Source organism: Tympanuchus pallidicinctus, unplaced genomic scaffold, assembly GCF_026119805.1.
Source record: "Tympanuchus pallidicinctus isolate F22 unplaced genomic scaffold, pur_lepc_1.0 scaffold25, whole genome shotgun sequence".
In the NCBI taxonomy this organism is placed as follows: domain Eukaryota; kingdom Metazoa; phylum Chordata; class Aves; order Galliformes; family Phasianidae; genus Tympanuchus; species Tympanuchus pallidicinctus.
The window spans coordinates 4880153-4896355 of record NW_026294742.1 but is presented as its reverse complement, the minus strand read 5'-3'; the positions used below and the strand labels follow the sequence as shown (position 1 = coordinate 4896355).

Here is a 16203-nt window from a genome sequence, read left to right as displayed (position 1 = left end):
AATTCACTTTTGACAAGCGAGCGGCTAAAGCAGATTAACCTTTTTGCTAATCTTCTATAATGGCTTTGGAATCTCCTTAACCAATAAGGAAATGATAAGAGCCCGTTTCTTTTCTTTTTATCTATATCTATATTGTCCTTCCTTGTCTGCATTTTTTTTTCCTTCTTGTTTTATTTTCCCTTCCTTTTCTAACACGAAATGGCCCAGATCCTATCGCCCACAGCTGCTGTAAACACAACATCGGTAATCCCTTCCTTTATTCCTCTCCGGTAACAGGGGGCAGAGAGGTGTCTGCCGATTGGGATTGATTACAGCAGCTATCAAAAGTCTCCTTTGTAAGATCTGGATCCTAAATCATATAATTCTTTGATAAAAGAAGCATTACCGGTCCATTTTCTGAAGTGAAAGGTATGGGAGAAATGGAAAAAAAGCAATCAGCGAAGGCACTAATAGGCAGGGATGGGCAGGGAGCGGGGAAAGGCCCTTTGTGAAGGATGGGGAACAGGGATTAATCTGCTTCAGCCGTATGATTAGTACAGCTGAGAGCAGAACGGGTCTGATTTGGGGAGCAGGACCTGGCCCCACACTGTACTCATGCCAGGGCTGGGAGCTGGGGGTGGGTACCAGCAGGCTACAAGGGGCTTTTCCCCTTCTATTGAATTGGTGATAATTTATGTTACAAATTCAATAGCCAAAAGAGAAGCAAAATAGAGGGATGGAAGAAAAACTGCTGACATTTAATGCACAGCAGTTTCACAGCTCTCACTCCTGTGTCGCTGGCACCACACTGCCCTGCCCACAGCACCCAGCAGCACCATTCACCAGGTGGGTTTCCTGCACCTTGCTGCAGACCTTGGCTTGCACAGCTCTACAGGGCAAGAGAACTCGGGTCTAAGCAACCTGAGCTCAGCCCTCTCCTGCAAGACTTTGTCCCCAGGCTGCTGGGCTCAGTGCGGGCACCCATCCCTTCCATGGTGATTCCCAGGGAGTGTTCAGTCCTGGTGCCACGTCCTCTCCACACTGCGAGCAGGACACATCCAACATGCCTCCCCACGGGCAGCTGAGAGAGAAGTGCTTGCGTGCCACCGAGATGTGCCACTGATCTGTACCGCCAAGCCAGGCCACCAACATGCTGTGAATGGCCATCATCTAATTTATTAAGGGATTTGAATCCTTACCAAGAGCATGCTAGATGTGAAGCATCTGTATTACTGTTCTGATTATGGCAATGAAGGTGGGGGAAAAAAGAAGAGAAAATACAATTTCTCTGCTTTCAGCAGAAAATAAGACAACTTTTGCAGAGAGTTCTGGTGCAGCTAAAGGCTGTGCTCTCATTAAAAATGACCTTTTATTAAGCTGAGCTCTCTTCTCTCTCATATTGTATGATATGACAGCTCTCTTTTGATGGGAAAGCTTTCATTTGGCCAGAGAAAGGGATAATTTGCTTCTTGTAAGGAGTTAATCCTCCAGTCCATTTCTGTGCTGGGGATGGCTGTCCTCCCCCTGCCCTGCACCGGAGGCTTCGGCACAATGGAGATCATAACCACCTCAAATCTACACCTGAGATGGAGAAATCAGATTTCCTTCTTGAGTCATTTTTGTGGGATTAGCTAAATCTTAGATCCACACTAACCCTTCACAAAGCCAAGATTAGTTAGAATTTATTTTATTCACAAGGGGGTTTATGGTTTTCTTTCCAAAGGGATTATATCTCTCTCTATATATAGGGTGGCTTCAGGCATAAAGCAGCCAGGTTAGAGGGAGGAAAAGTGTGTGTGTGTATAAAATAAAAACTCTGCTGCCAGAATGACCGTCACTTGAAACTCTGGGACAGCGCAGGGATTCTGGGCAGCCTCACTGCTCTGCTTTCAGGGCTCCTTAACACTGCAAGACCCTGCAGAGAGCAGACCCTGCTCAGTGTGAGCTTCTACTACCACCGGCCCAGCCAAGGATGTCTGCAGAGCCCACGCTGGATGCCAGCTCAGGCAGGAGAGCTGTGCAGTGCTCCTTCAGCATTGAGAACATCCTCGCCAGCCCGGCAGAGAGGAGCCCCCAGGTTCTGGTTCCACTCTGCCTCCAGAGCATCCTGGACTGTGCACCCAAGGGGCTGTGTGAGCTGGAGGGCATTGCCCTGCAGGAGGAAGAGGACGAGGAGGAGGAAGAAGAGCTGGAAGGTGCGGCTTGTAGCTGCTGCTGCTGCTCCCACACGGGCACACGGCCTCTGCAGGACCCTCCAGGTTGGCTGGGTGAGTGACTGGGGCTCTGCGTGCTGCAGTTTGTTTGCTGGGTGACAGTGCAGTGTCCAACCTGCCACAGTGCTGGGTGCTTTTCTCTGACCTCAGCTCTGGTGAGGAGCTGCTGAGTCTGCTGTTAGCAGGGCTTCTGAAAGCTGGCACCCTCACCAGGGTTTGAAATCAGCAGGTGCTTTTTGTTACCAAGTATTGCTGCTTTATGGTAAAGCACACAGAGTGGCAGTTCAGGATAGGAGCTCTGCAGAGAGCATGGGCTCCATGGTCATGCTGACAGAGCTCCTTTGCACCACCCGCTCTTGGGAATCTCACTTGTCCTTTCAGGGAAAGGCGGGAGGATTTTTTTGCTCTAGCAAAAATCTAGCAAATCCACATGTAGCAAAGTGGATGCATTTAGCAAAAGAAAATAAAAGAAAAATAGAAAACCTTAATTTCTGGTTCAAAAGCATCCTGAAAGTTCAGAAATACTCCGTGTTATGATGGAAAAATAACTCCTAACCATGCTGTTAAGTTTCCAAGTCATTTTCTGGAGCTTGCCCACAGCATCAAAGGTAAGTGAACAAAGAGAACAACACTAGTGCTCCCCACCTATATGCTTCTTTCCAAGTGACACTCTGGGCCCTTCTCCTGCTTGCACTGTGATCATACATCTTTCACCCATGCGAGCTGTACTCCATCCACGCAATGAGTGCAGATGCAGACAGTGCTCGATGCCACTGTATTTCAGCTGCTCACCCCCAGAGCTGACCGTCCCCCTCCTTGCAGACACCAGGTTCCCTTGGCCCATGCGACTGCTCCACTCGGCGGTCAGAGGCTGCAAGAGCCCTCAGGGCAGCCCCAGCGAGCTGCAGGCCTTCCAGCAGATCCAGCGCAGGACGCGCCGCCATCGCACCATTTTCACCGAGGAGCAGCTGCAGGCCCTGGAAACACTTTTCCACCAGAACCAATACCCGGACGTCATCACCAGGGAGCACTTGGCCAACCGCATCCACCTGAAGGAGGAGAGGGTGGAGGTGAGGTGCTGGGAGGAGCTTTCTCCCTTCTGCTCACTGTAACTCCAGGAGAACACAAACTGGGGCACGGTACTGTCTTTCTGGGGAGCTGCAGAGCTAGAGTTCAGAGTCTTGTTGTAAAAAACATTCTTGGTATTTTGGGTATTTGATTAAATGTAGATGAAATGTCAGGGGGATTTTTGTCTGCCCAAAGGCTGCCCAGAGAGGCTATGGAAGTCCCATTCCTGTTCAAGGCCAGGCTGGATGGGGCCCTGGGCAACCTGATTTAGTGTGGCAACCCTGTCTGCAGCTGGTGGGTTGGAACTAAGTGATCTTTGATGTCCCACCAACCCCAAATCTTTCTGCGATTCTATGATACCCTAGTGCCACTCTGCACAGCCCGAGGGTATTCCTGCCTAACCAACACAATGCAGACGTTCTTTTCTCATTTTACACTTTCCAGGTCTGGTTTAAGAACCGTCGAGCCAAGTGGAGGCATCAGAAGAGAGCATCTGCCTCGGCAATGGTCCTTCAGGGCAGCGCAGAGCCGCCCAAGGAGAGCTGCTAACGGCCCTGCGGGAGGGGAGCAGCGGGGCCGGGCTTCAGAGGGCGGGATGGGTGAACGCAGGCGGGGCTCCTCCGAAACCCGGCCTGTGTGCTGAGCCCTGTTGAAGTGATGTGGCCCTCAGATGCTGAAGCGAGCACGAAGCTGACAGGTGGTGTGGGGACCGTGCCTGTGCTGTGCACGTGAGCCCCGGCCGGGATCCCCGGGCTGCACTGCTTGTGTTTGTGTCAGCTCTGCTTTATGAACACGTGCCAATGAAGGCTGTTCTCAGCACTCCGTGGCTTAGAGCATCTCTTCGGGGCTCCCAGGACGAGGTGCCTCGCCCCAAGCAATGCCGGCCATGCCTGTGCCCCTTGCGCGGGCAAAGACCCGCATCCCTCACCACATACACACCTACGGAGCTGTCGAGCCCCGCCCGCGCCCCCCAGGCCCCGCCGCGACTCCGCTGCCCCGGCGTCGCCGTCATCGGGGCGCCGGGGGCCCGGTCCGCTCCTCCCAGCCGCAAGGGGGCGCGCTGACAGCGGCTCCCTGCGCCTCTCCCGGAAAAAGCTCTCCAACTCTTTGTCGCGTTATTATGACGTCACGTCACGTCGCGTCTGCGACGGTGGCCGAGGAGGGTCAAGGCGTCATGGCGGCCGTTCCTGCGCCTTCCTCCGGAGCTTTGGTGCCCGTCGCCGCCGAGGCCGGCGCCGTGGTCAGGAGCAGGGAGACCGTCCGACCGGCCGCCAAGCGTCCGAAGAAGATCCTGGATGAGGATGCTTACATCGAGGTGGGCGGCGGGCCCGGGACGCCCCGCTCCGTGTCACCGCTGCCGCTCGCGGCCCGGCCCGTCCTGAACGGCTGGGGACAGCGAGGGGTCCTGACACGTTCGTGCGATTTTCTGTTTGCAGAGTTTAGAGAATATTATTCAGCGCGATTTCTTTCCCGACGTGGAGAAGTTACGGGCGCAAAAGGAGTATCTGGAAGCTGAGGAAAATGGTGACTTGGAGAAAATGAGGCAAATCGCTATTAAATTTGGCTCCTCCTTGGGCAAATCATCGCGGGACACACCTGTGCCATGTAAGAACCATCTCACCATGGCTGTTTTAACGTTTAAACTGATATTATAGATGATTTCTACAAAACAAAACAGAAAAATGACGTTATGCTTTGTCATTTCGTATGCCGTAGGCTATGCAAGAGAGAGAAATGGTCTTCAGCTTTTTATTTATTTGTTTGGGTTTTTTAAGGTAAAAAGCTTTGTATTTAATGTTATTGCTCTTATCTAATGTCATACAACAGATTTACATTGCATGGGAATTAGTATGGCAGACTGGGCAGTAGTCAGTATCTGATGACTGATGTAATATTTCTCTTTGATAGTGTCCAATAATTCCTTCTGGAGAAAAAAAAGCAGCGTGGTAACTGTGTCAGACAAATTTTGTCAAGCTCCTGTTTATTAGCAAAGATCACATGCTGTACCTTACAACACTGTACTGTGAGAAGCTTTAGGCTATGTACTAAATCATCATTACAGTTTTTGGGGTGGAAGGCATGGAAAGCTCATGACAGCCCAAGGTTAATGCAGCAAACATCAGAGGCTCAGTTGTGTGTTTGTTTTCACTTTGAGTTTGGGAATTTTTTGTGCTGAAGGCCTGTGCCTCACTGAGCTCGTGGGCAGTTTAGCTAAGCAGCTTTCTCATAGCAAAAGGACACATCTCACATGGTGAATTCCTTTCCTCCCCTGCTGTGGGAGAAAACACTGAGCTGTGTTAAGGTTGTTAAGCTCACATTGCTACAGCAAATTTGTACACCTGTGACTCTCCTGTGAATTTTTCTCAGCATGGGAATGTCTCAGATGAGAGATGTTGTTTGTTGAATGGGAGCCATATTGAAAAGAATGTTTTATAGCCTTTTTACAACTTTTTAATGACATTGTTCTTCTTGTGATTTGTCTTCTGTGATTCATGTTTGGTACCTGACCTGTGATGCAGAATGTTATGGCAAGTGTTCAGTTCTGTGCTCTGGTAACCATGCGAACATTTTTCTTTGGTCACAGATGTTACCCCAGCCACGTTTGAAACCCCAGAAGTGCATCCAGGTGGTCTCCCTCTGGGAAATAAATCCAGAGCTGGCACTCGAGCTGCAGAGGAAGGTAGGAGAATAATGTTTCTGTCGCTAAATTCCTCAGCAGCACGAAAGTATGCTTGTGAACTCTGTCCCCTGGTGAAGGTTAAACGTTAGCCAATGTTTAAGCAATTTCTTTTAACCTTCTAGTAAGTGAAAATAATCAATCTGAAATTGTGTGAATTTTCAATTATAGATCTCTTTAAGGCAGTATGACTTCCTAATGCATTGAATTTGTTGGAAAATAGTAAATTTCTCCTGTGTCACCTGAAATTGGGGTCAGTAAGCAAAGATAGCAGAGGCATAGATATTCGTGTGGCATGTTAGAAATGTCTGCTGGCGTCTGGGCACTTGTGTGTTTTCCTTTAACAGGAGTAGCTATAAATGTAGTGAAAGCCTTTCTTTGAAAGTTGGTTATGTTTTCTGAAGTTGTGTCTTTCTGCATGTGTACACTTCTTTTTTTTTCCCACTAAGTTTAATTATTAGTGAGTCAGTAGAGGGCTACTCACAGAAGGAACTAAGGCTTGTGTCTCTTACAAAAAGGGAGATATTAACCTACGTCAAACTTCTTCCCTCTTCTTATTAGGAGAAGCAGAAAAAGATGATAAAGATGCTCTTCCCAATCTGGACAGTTTCTTAGCAAAACACACGAGTGAAGATAATGCTTCATTTGAGCAGATCATGGAAGTGGCCAAGGAGAAGGAGAAAGTCAAGCATGCTTGGCTGTACAGTGCGGAAGAGGAGTATGCCCAGGTAGGGAAATGGCTCCAGTGTTTCTCTGCACTTCCAAAATGACACAAGAGGGAAATGCCCTTTTACTGTATTTCTTTCCTGTTTAATTAAATGGTGTATTTTCTTACCATCTGTTTTGTTCAGACTCTGCCAAATGCTTACATACCTGTATTCTTATGGAAAAGTTTGAAAACCCTCCGATTAATAGTATAGAAAAAGCTTCTGCTCTTTTCTTGCTGCTTGTATCAGCTAATACATTTTCTGGTATGGTAGAATGGTAGAAAGATTCTTTCAAGGCTACTCACTTTAGTTTTGAAGACTGCCTTTGTATGAGATACATGGCAGATCTTGCTATTCTCTTTTTTCTGGTGAAGCATTCAACTTAATTTTGATTAGTAGATGGAAAAAAACGAAAGCTGTTTGAATCATCATTAGTGTTGTCAGAAGGTGTAACAAATAGATACGTAATCCTTGTGAATTTTTTAAGTCTATGGTGCTCACTTGATTTTATACAAGAGCTCATACAGGGTTTTGTAAGCTATCCTATGGGCACAGGATGGTTTCTCAGATGCCAGTTGCCAGAAGGAGGGAGCTCGTGCTTTGCAGATGCTAAGTACATTAGGACTTGTAGCTGAGCTTGTGATTTAGCTCTTGCAAGTGGTGCATGCTTGATGAAAAGATTGCAGGAGTATGTTTTCAGTCCTAATTTTTTCTTCTCTTGTCCTTTCAGAGACGAAATGAAAACCTGGCACTTCCTTCAGCAGAGCAGCAAGCCCTGGAGAATGTGAAAGCTGGGCTGGAGACCTGGGAGTACACTGCTAGAAACACCCTCATGTATTATCCAACAGGTGAGGCATGCAAGTCGCAGGAGGGCGATCTGTCTAGGTTTGTTGGCTCCAGACAGTGCTTATCCCCCTTCTGACAGAACAGCTCTTACTGGTGCTACTGCACTGTTTCTTCTGTGTAGCTCAGAGATGTGCAGCTGTTCTAAGAGTCTTCTCCACCCATCCTGCATCATTCTTGAGATCTTGCTTCATTGCCTCTGATTGCAAAGCTGGATTGTGTTCTGTCACTGAACAAGCATTTGTTTTTAGGAGCCATAAATATTTCTGGTTTGTTTCATCTTATTCTTAAGCACTCATTATCTTCAGTCATTTGCTGCTTCTGCTCAAAGAGCGCTGCTTTGGTTTTGTGGTCGCTTGGTTGCTGTAGGAAATTCTATCATGTTATAGCTGAGCCCTTTCACAAAGACTTTCTGCATTTCAAGGTGTACCTGATGAGGAGGACACGTTTAAGAAGCCCAGGGAAGTTGTCCATCGGAACACTCGTTTTGTGAAAGATCCATTTAGCCAAGCCTTGAGCAAATCACAGCTCCAGCAAGCTGCAGCCCTCAATGCTCAGGTTGGATAATTTTGTTGCTTCTGGTCAAAGGCCTTTAAAACAACATAATTGTTGATGATGTGTGTGTGCTGGATATAGATAGCTGGCATCTTTCTCTAGAAGTTGATGAATGACACTGTTTTTATTATTTCAGTACAAACAGGGGAAAGTAGGACCAGATGGGAAAGAGCTGATACCCCAGGAGTCTCCAAAAGTGAATGGATATGGATTTGTGACTACTCCCTCTCCTGCCCCTGGTAAGAGGTTTCTTTATGGCTGTTTTCCTCTTTTCATCTAAATCTGCTTGTGTGTCACAGTTCCATTTTGTTCAGATGTACTGGCTTCAGGATGCTTTCAGTTAGAACGCTCTGATTATTTTTCTTCTAGTTCAGATACGGTGTTTGAATTTGTAGCTGCTCCTCACCAACATGGTTTTCCTTGTCTTTTTTTTTATCCCTCTTAAAATGTGAACGTAGTGAGACTTTTCCTCTGAGAAGCCTGTAGGTGGCATATGGAATGCACCTCTTTTCATCAGTGAAAATGCCTTTTCCAAACAGTGGACAGCCAGATTTTCTAGCCAGTGACTTAATCTTAGAATCTATTCTGTAATTGTAGCTGTTAGGCAAGGTGTAGTCATTGTTTGACACAGACATTTGGTTATTCCATGTCTTAAGTCTTCTATCATTTCCTTGCTTTTAAATAGTTCCGCGTATTGAAGGAATTTTCATACAGTATCAAAGGGGAAGATTGTACTGTAGAATTAGAAAATGAAAGTTTCACTAAGCAAAAGCATACCAGTGGAAAAATATACACATGGAAAGATCAGGTTGGGCTTTGTAAGCTGGAGGGTGACACAGCCACAGCAGTACCTGGTGTTTAAGATCATGTCTTTGTAATGGGAACGACGTGTTACTTTTCAGCACAGGCTGTAGCAGGGCTCAGTTGTGTCTTGAGTTTGCTACATTTCATAATATGGTTCTCTGTGGGTGGATTCTGTGTTGTTTTTGTTTTGTTTTTGCTGACCAAATAGTTAAATACCTTGAGTACGACTTTTAAAATTTATTTTCAGGTGTGAATGAGTCTCCTTTTATGACATGGGGTGAAATAGAAACCACCCCTTTACGTCTAGATGGATCAGAAACACCGTATGTGGATCGCACACCTGGACCAGCCTTCAAGGTATTTCATAGGAGTCAACGTGTCATTCTTTGGGGCAGAGGGGACATGGGCTAAGAAGGGAAAGACAAGTGAGTAACTAATAGATTAGCATTGTTGTGGGATGTGTGACACATCTCTGGGCTGCGTTCCCAGTCCTTGAGACTAATAACCTGTGTTCTGCTTGGAGGGTGGAGATGGACATGGCCCCACATGAAAGCTACTTAGTGCAGATATCTCAGGTGCAATGCACAGCTGGCGACAGTGAGACTTGAAGCTTGGTGATAGGCCTAGACAAAGGGGCTTTTGGAGAAAGCTGAAGAGGTGCCTGGTTTCCTTGATTTTAATGTAGGAATGGGTAGAAATCATAATATTTCCCAAGTCTGAGGCAGCTGCATCACTTAAAGGTTGGAAAGGTACACTGACTTTGTTAATGACGCTTGACCCTGTGTGCAACCTGTCTCCTGCTGGTATCATTGAATGTGAGTTGTCTGAGATTCTTAGTTTAAGAAAAGAGTGATTTTCTGTGTGTGCATCTGTTTTGTCAGACTTTGAAGTTGTTGTCTGGTTTTCCTGCTGTTTAGCAATGCCTTTGTTTGCCTGAGAGCTGGCTGGCCATGGGCCAGGGCTAGGCAAGACACAGGTGACATTGTTTGTCTATGAGAGACAGCAGGAGGAAATGCCAGATGTAATGGCTGCTTCCTTGACTGAACTGGTTCTACCATATTTGTTACTTGCAAAGGCAAGTTGAAAATCTCTCTATGTCCTCTCTTGCTTTTATGTAGCAGAAGAGAAGAGTGGGCTGATCCCACTCCTCCCCAGTTTAGATTGTTGTCAGCTGCAATCCAACCATGGAAGTGCTTTGTTTCATTTATACAGCGCTCATACCTACTGCCTTGGCAGGTAAAGTGTGTGATGTATTTATAGATCCTGGAGCCTGGACGTCGAGAGAGGTTAGGACTCAAGATGGCCAATGAAGTGGCAGCTAAAAATCGAGCAAAGAAGCAGGAGGCACTTCGAAAAGTCACAGAAAACTTGGCCAGGTGAGACTTCTGTTGTGATGGAGGAACTGGGGGTGAAATCTGATGAGATTTAAATCAATATATGCAGAAAGGGAGGAATGAGGAAAGTGCTGGAAACATTTTTAGACGTAAAAGAACACACCAAGGGAAGGGGGGTGGTGATTGTTCCTGGTACTCCCTCTTGTGAGCATTACTGTTCTGCCCTATGCTACCCAAGCGGTGCATCTGGATCAGTGTCTTGCTTCACTGCAAGTAGATGAGACCTGATGCAGCATGCTTGGCTGGCTCACAGGAAGGACGGCACAGGCTCAAAGGAAATAAGCAGGCAGTGCAGTTTATGTTAAGGAGGGATGTTAGATGTTTCTCTGTTACTTCTCTCTCTAGAGGATCAGGCTGCATTTACTTGCAGGCAAAAGGACTTCTGCCAATGGGCCTGGTCAGTGGAGAAAGCGGACACCAGGTTCTCCTGTGGAAGCATTGATAGCATTCCTGATAAAAAAAAATTTTACTGTAAGGTCTTTAAAAGCGTCTTTTCTATTCCAGCCTCACTCCAAAAGGATTAAGCCCAGCAATGTCACCAGCTTTGCAACGACTGGTAAACAGGACTGCAAGTAAATACACCGACAAAGCCCTGCGGGCCAGCTATACTCCTTCTCCAGCCCACACAGGAACTCCTGGTTACAAGACACCAGCAAATGGGCCCCAAACACCCACGACCACCCCACAGTCTAGGACAGTATCTCAGACACCAGTATCTCAAGATACTACATCAATCACAGATAATTTACTACAGCTTCCTAAAAGAAGGAAGGCATCTGATTTCTTCTAAATATTCTTGTCATCAGCAAGTCAACAGTGAACAGCCCATGCTCAGCTGTCTGCAACGTGGATGTTTTGAACCATCAGTAGTAAGAGGTATCTAGATTCAGCTGCCAGAGTGGAAGCCAGCAGTTATTAGATCCGGGACCAAATCTAGACTATGTAGCTGAAATAGCTTGTGATGTGCTTTATGGAAGACAAGTGTCTCTTGCTGTGGTATAACTTCCCTTTGAACTGCATGGATATGTTACACAGCTGTATCATAAGGATGCTTCCTGCAGTGGCAAAGAAGAATCTGGACTCTTAGCTCAAACAGTGATAATTTTTGAAATATCTCTTTTTTTCAGATGGCCATGTGTTTGAATACATTTCTATACAAATATGTCTATTTATAAAATATGTTAAGCCTTCCTAAAAGGTTGAACTGGATTTTACTCTTGCTTGTCAAACATTTTTGGTCTCATCCTTTACAGAAGAGAGGATATCAGAGAGTCACAGAACTGTAGGGGTTAGAAGGGACATCTAGAGATCATAGACTACAACTCCCCAGCTAAAGCAGTTTCCCTACAGTAAATTGCACAGGGCCACGTCCTGGTGAGACTTGAGTATCTCTAGAGAGGGAGTCTCCACCACCTCTCTGTGCAGACTGTTCTAGTGCTGTCTTGACAGTAAAGAAATTCTTCCCTTCTCAGCCTTCTCATCTCCAGACCAAAGAGATCTCAGGTCTCTCAGCCTTTTCTTGTGCAGGAGATGCTCCAGACCCCTAACCCTTATATACATATATATATATACACATCTCTGTCACTCATGGTTGTAGGGGACATCTCTTTAATGCAAGTGAATTTTAAACTGGTGCTTCCCAGTGCATGGTGGACTTGTCAAAAGAAATCTTACGTTGTGAAAAAATGTGCCCAGTTCCAGATGTCAATTCACACTTCCTAATAACCTGCAATCTTACTTATTGTGTTCTGCAGCTGGTGTAACAGAAGCTTGAGTGTGAACAGCACTGTGACTCCAAAGAAAGCTTTCCTTTGTGCTTTTGACCAAAACTCCTGGTTATTGCAAACCATATCAGAGATGGTTGTTCATTCAGCTCAGTAGATGGACTTTGTAAAGCAAAAGATGACTATTTCTGAAAGGACTGGGGGTAGTTGAAGTTGAAAACCAGCAGTTCACAAGCTGGATCAATTTTTAAGAGTATCTGATTTCCTTCACCCCACCTTTCCATCCCACAGAAAGAAGTTTTGGCTTGCTGATCATGCTCAGGCTTTTCCCCTGCAGTTTTTGGGGACACTCACCCTCTTGTGCAGTGGGCAGAGGGGGTAGGGATTTGGGATTTAGGAGTTTGGAACCACAAGTATCTCAAAAACTTCATTTACATACAATCTCTGAGATGTGTCAGGCTGAAGCAAGTGGAAAATAAGGTCCTCACAGTCTTTAGTCAGGTATTTTGATGTGTGGAAGTCAGTCTTGTATTATTTCTGAGTACACATAATTTTTCTGACATTAGAATCACTAAAAGGCATTAATGCATAGACCATTGTGTGCAAAATGACCCAGGCTCCAGATGTCAGAAATCCTGGGGTTGCAAGGAATGTCCTGCAGCACTTGAGGGGCTGCGTTTGCCCACAGAAGGTTTTGCTGAGAATAGATCTTCCCTTTTCACCCTGAGACAAATGTTTGGAGAAGTCAAGCCTGACATCTTGACGTTTAAATGTTCTTTGGGAAGGATATGTGCAGATTTCAGGTCTCTGTTAGCTATGTTTAAGTCATGGCAGTGCTTGATGGCAGGAGCCAACTGCTGGAACTTAAAACGAGCAAAGTTCTCTTTCACAGCTTCTGTCAGCTTGACATGGCCCAGGAGGTCTCCCTTTACCCCCAGCTCCATAAAGATGTACAATTTCCCTCCTGATACCTCAAAGATCTCAGAGTTTTGATGATTGATGAGAGGTGCAAATGTTCCATCTGTTTCCCTGGGGAGAAATTAGTCCAGGAAGCCCTGAGGCATTCTGTCGTCAATTATCTTTATAGCCACATTGCTTTATAACCTGTTGCAGCAGGCTAATTTCACTGCCATACGAGACTTCTCCTGGTGTGCTCCTGGTGCTCAGGTTGAAACCTTTCTTTCAGTGTTATTTTAGGGTTGTCTTCCTCTTCAGTCTTCGGTTTACCAGTTTTAGATTATTTTTTTTTTTTCCCCCACAAGCTAAAATGGAGAAGGAATCATTCATAATAGTGATTACAAGAAAGCTCCTCCTGAAGGCATTAAACTATTGGAAAATTTTCTTAAGCAACTGAATTTGAGGACTATGGTTTAGTGGTGGCGACGGGTTGATGTGGGCTAAGATTAGTGGTTCCAACCTTAATGATTCTATGAATTTCTACTGCTGAAGGTTTCCTGCCGTACCCAATGGATGGAAATCTAGTCTTAGCTCTTCTTGCTGGTTATGGTGAGTTTTCAAAATACTTGTTGGTAGGTTAAGTTTTTTAAATGCTTTCACTGAATGGACCAATGCTCTATTTGTGCTGCTTGGCTTTATGTTCAAGCACAACGATTTATCTGAGTTTGTTATTGCATTCGTGTTTTGAAACCTTTCTGAAGTTGTTTAATTGTTCATGTTTGTATCTCAGGAGGCACACAGGGTTAAGTGCTACATGAAGGAGCTCCTGAAGGTGCTGGGGAGCAAAGGATGCTGGTTTTTTTGTTTGTTTGTTTTGTTTTCGCAGTGGCTGCGTTCAAGAACTGTTTGTTTCTATTCGCTTGGTGCTTTCCCTTAACTTTCTTTCCTTGGTTCTCTTTCAGCCCCTCCGTTTCGTAGCTCTGATGATTGGCTGCTTCCTGTGGGTTTGGCAGCTGTTATTTTCTTAAACCCTTACTCATTGAGTAAGTTGCATTTTGACTTCCAGCTTCTGCTTTACTTGAGAAGAGCTCACAACATCACTTCTTTGGAACTGATGGGAGGATGGTGGTTTATGTGTGTGCTGATTGCTTCACTGTAATCGGCCTCGGGGGCTTTTTGCTTTATGTTGGTTTCTGCTTTTTCAAACGTAGTTTTTCAGCTCCCAAGTGTATGACTTCAAAGCCTTAACGATGAGAACGCAGGGGCTGGGGACAATCCTGCACAGCCCACCAATGTCATTCTGACAAACATTCTGATCGCCAGACTGGGACTTTTGATTATTATTCTCCCCCCCGTCTTTGAAGCTTGTAGCTATTTTTTATAATTAGCCAGAAAGACGAAGAACAGTTTTAACCGTTCTGAGCTGTGGTTGTTGCAGTACAGGCTGACCTCTGGGTGCAAGCTGAGCCCTGCTGGCAGGAAGGCACAGCCAGCTGAGTACACTGCTTGCACCACGCCTGGGCACAGGGCAGCCTGCAGAACACTGGGCAGCCTGTGTAACACTTGGCAGCCCAGAGCTTTGCTGTAATCACACGACGTTCTCCGCAGGGAATATCCATGGAAATATTTATGCAGCTCTTTGAGCAGTGCCTGCGGATTTCTGTAAGGCTGAGGGTGTTTGGGGCTGTTTTTGCCTTGGTGGAGAGCTTCCTCCTGTGCGGTTTCCACTGCCACTTCCACAGCACCTGTCCCTGGCTGTGACCTTTCCAAGTGACTTTTATAGCACAACTTGTGAGAATAAATTGAGTGATACGACGTCGCTGGGGTTTGTGAGTGCATGAAACGAAAAGGTTTTGCTTTTTTTAGTGTGGAGGTAACCAAGGGCTCAGTTTTTTTCTTCAGGCAAAAGGAAGAAACAACCAACCTATTCTCAGATGCTGATGGATGAATATAAAGAACATCTATTTACTGATGTGTCCGTGTTTTCAGTGATATTCCTTAAAGACCAACCTGGGTAAACAGCTCTGAAACTTTTAGGTAAAAGGTTTATTTCACAATGTTCCCACAATCTGCTTGTCCCCGGGAGGTGTTCACATCTATGCTAGGGTGTGCTGAAGGCTCTGCTCTATGTTGCTCTGCCTGCAGTGCAAGCCAGTACGAATTGGTTGCCTCTACTCAGAGGCCCTGCTTGATGGGTGATGTGCATACAGAAGCGTTTCAGTTCTCAGCCTTCCTGGCTGGATGCATCCTGGAATTTCTGAGGAGCTGTGCTCGTACCAGGATGTGGCTGGCTCACAGAACAGCACAGATAGAGCCGTGTCTGAGAATGGTTAGTTTGGTGTTGTGCAATCCGTGCTTAAAAGCTGATTGCATAAACTACCTTGAGGCACGGGACGGTGCTGGTCCTGTCTTCCCTCGAGTGAGTTAACCTGAAATCAGAAGCCTTGGTTCTGATGGATTGAAGGGCGTTTGTCAGAGCTGTAATTTATTTCCAGGGAAATGCTCTAAAGCTGGCTCTGGGAAGAGCTTTGCAGCCAGGCCGTTCTTGCAGGGCTGCTTTGATGTCAGGGCTCTGCTTCCTGCAGTTGTGCACCCTTGCTATCCGCAATGGAGCTGCCAGAACTCTTTGCCAAAACAGCACCTTAGACGGCCAAATCCAATGCGAAAACCCACCTGGGCTATAGCGGGGTTTGATTTATTTTCTCTCAGCGCTACTTTGCCTGCTGTGTGCGGGCAGGAGCAGCCAGGAAGGGGGAGGAAGGGCCGGGTGCAGTTAGAGAAAGGGGTAGCAGGAGCGGGGTGCGGGACGCGGGGCTGGGGAGAGGGCACGCGCTGAGCTGAGCGTGGCTGGAGGGGTGGCAGCGGGGACCGGGGGGGCACTGACAGCCTTTTATTGGTGACCTTGGAACCGCCGCCTACGACTGGAAAACGTCGAGTTGCGTGTTTTAATCAAATCTCAGCTCTCGATTTCACCACCGTTTTAAAAAATATTTGGAAAAAACCGCACCACCTAGGAGCAAAGCCCGTCCATCCCGACGCGAACCCCCCAGCGCAGCCTCCCGTAGCTCGAGGCCCCGACGGCGCGCCCCTCAGCCTCCGACCCCGGGGGCGGGACTTACAAGGAGGGGGGCGCCGAGCCCCGCCCACCGCGCCGCCGATTGGTCGAGAGCTGCGCCGGAGGGAGGGGGGCGTGGCGGCGCGGGGGAAGGCGGCGGGGAGGTGCGGCCGCCATCTTGTGCGTCGCCGGAGCCAGGCGAGCGGCCCGCAGCGTGGCGCCGCCCGACCCCCGCGCTACCCCCGCGCCCGCAGCCGCCGCCGCAGCCAGGGCCGCTGGCTCCCGCC

General features: G+C 47.1%; 2 protein-coding genes and 1 pseudogene across 2 annotated transcripts; 2 read left to right on the top strand and 1 right to left on the bottom strand.

The window, feature by feature from the left end:
* The first annotated feature begins 1951 nt into the window (after window positions 1–1951).
* Window positions 1952–4195, top strand: GSC2 (goosecoid homeobox 2). The gene is made up of 3 exons (XM_052690027.1): window positions 1952–2174; window positions 2991–3262; window positions 3705–4195. Exons 1-3 carry the CDS (start codon window positions 1952–1954, stop codon window positions 3807–3809), a joined length of 600 nt encoding a protein of 199 aa, XP_052545987.1. The 3' UTR covers window positions 3810–4195.
* Window positions 4196–4365: 170 nt separating this feature from the next.
* Window positions 4366–13711, top strand: ESS2 (ess-2 splicing factor homolog). The gene is made up of 10 exons (XM_052689833.1): window positions 4366–4575; window positions 4697–4865; window positions 5845–5940; window positions 6499–6665; window positions 7375–7492; window positions 7912–8045; window positions 8179–8281; window positions 9094–9203; window positions 10107–10222; window positions 10745–13711. The coding sequence occupies exons 1-10, from the start codon at window positions 4381–4383 to the stop codon at window positions 11028–11030; spliced, it is 1494 nt and encodes a 497-aa protein (XP_052545793.1). The 5' UTR covers window positions 4366–4380; the 3' UTR covers window positions 11031–13711.
* On the bottom strand, window positions 12315–16093 carry LOC128084172 (testis-specific serine/threonine-protein kinase 2-like; annotated as a pseudogene).
* Between the last annotated feature and the right edge of the window lie 110 nt (window positions 16094–16203).

Bases quoted from the DNA above. Each gene is read 5' to 3' on its own strand.
- GSC2 (XM_052690027.1), top strand. From the start codon at position 1,952: ATGTCTGCAGAGCCCACGCTGGATGCCAGCTCAGGCAGGAGAGCTGTG. The intron at 2,175-2,990 runs GTGCGGCTTGTA...GCTCACCCCCAG, and splicing joins GGAGGAAGAAGAGCTGGAAG to AGCTGACCGTCCCCCTCCTT. The intron at 3,263-3,704 runs GTGAGGTGCTGG...TACACTTTCCAG, and splicing joins TGAAGGAGGAGAGGGTGGAG to GTCTGGTTTAAGAACCGTCG.
- ESS2 (XM_052689833.1), top strand. From the start codon at position 4,381: ATGACGTCACGTCACGTCGCGTCTGCGACGGTGGCCGAGGAGGGTCAA. The intron at 4,576-4,696 runs GTGGGCGGCGGG...TTCTGTTTGCAG, and splicing joins ATGAGGATGCTTACATCGAG to AGTTTAGAGAATATTATTCA. The intron at 8,046-8,178 runs GTTGGATAATTT...TTATTATTTCAG, and splicing joins CTGCAGCCCTCAATGCTCAG to TACAAACAGGGGAAAGTAGG.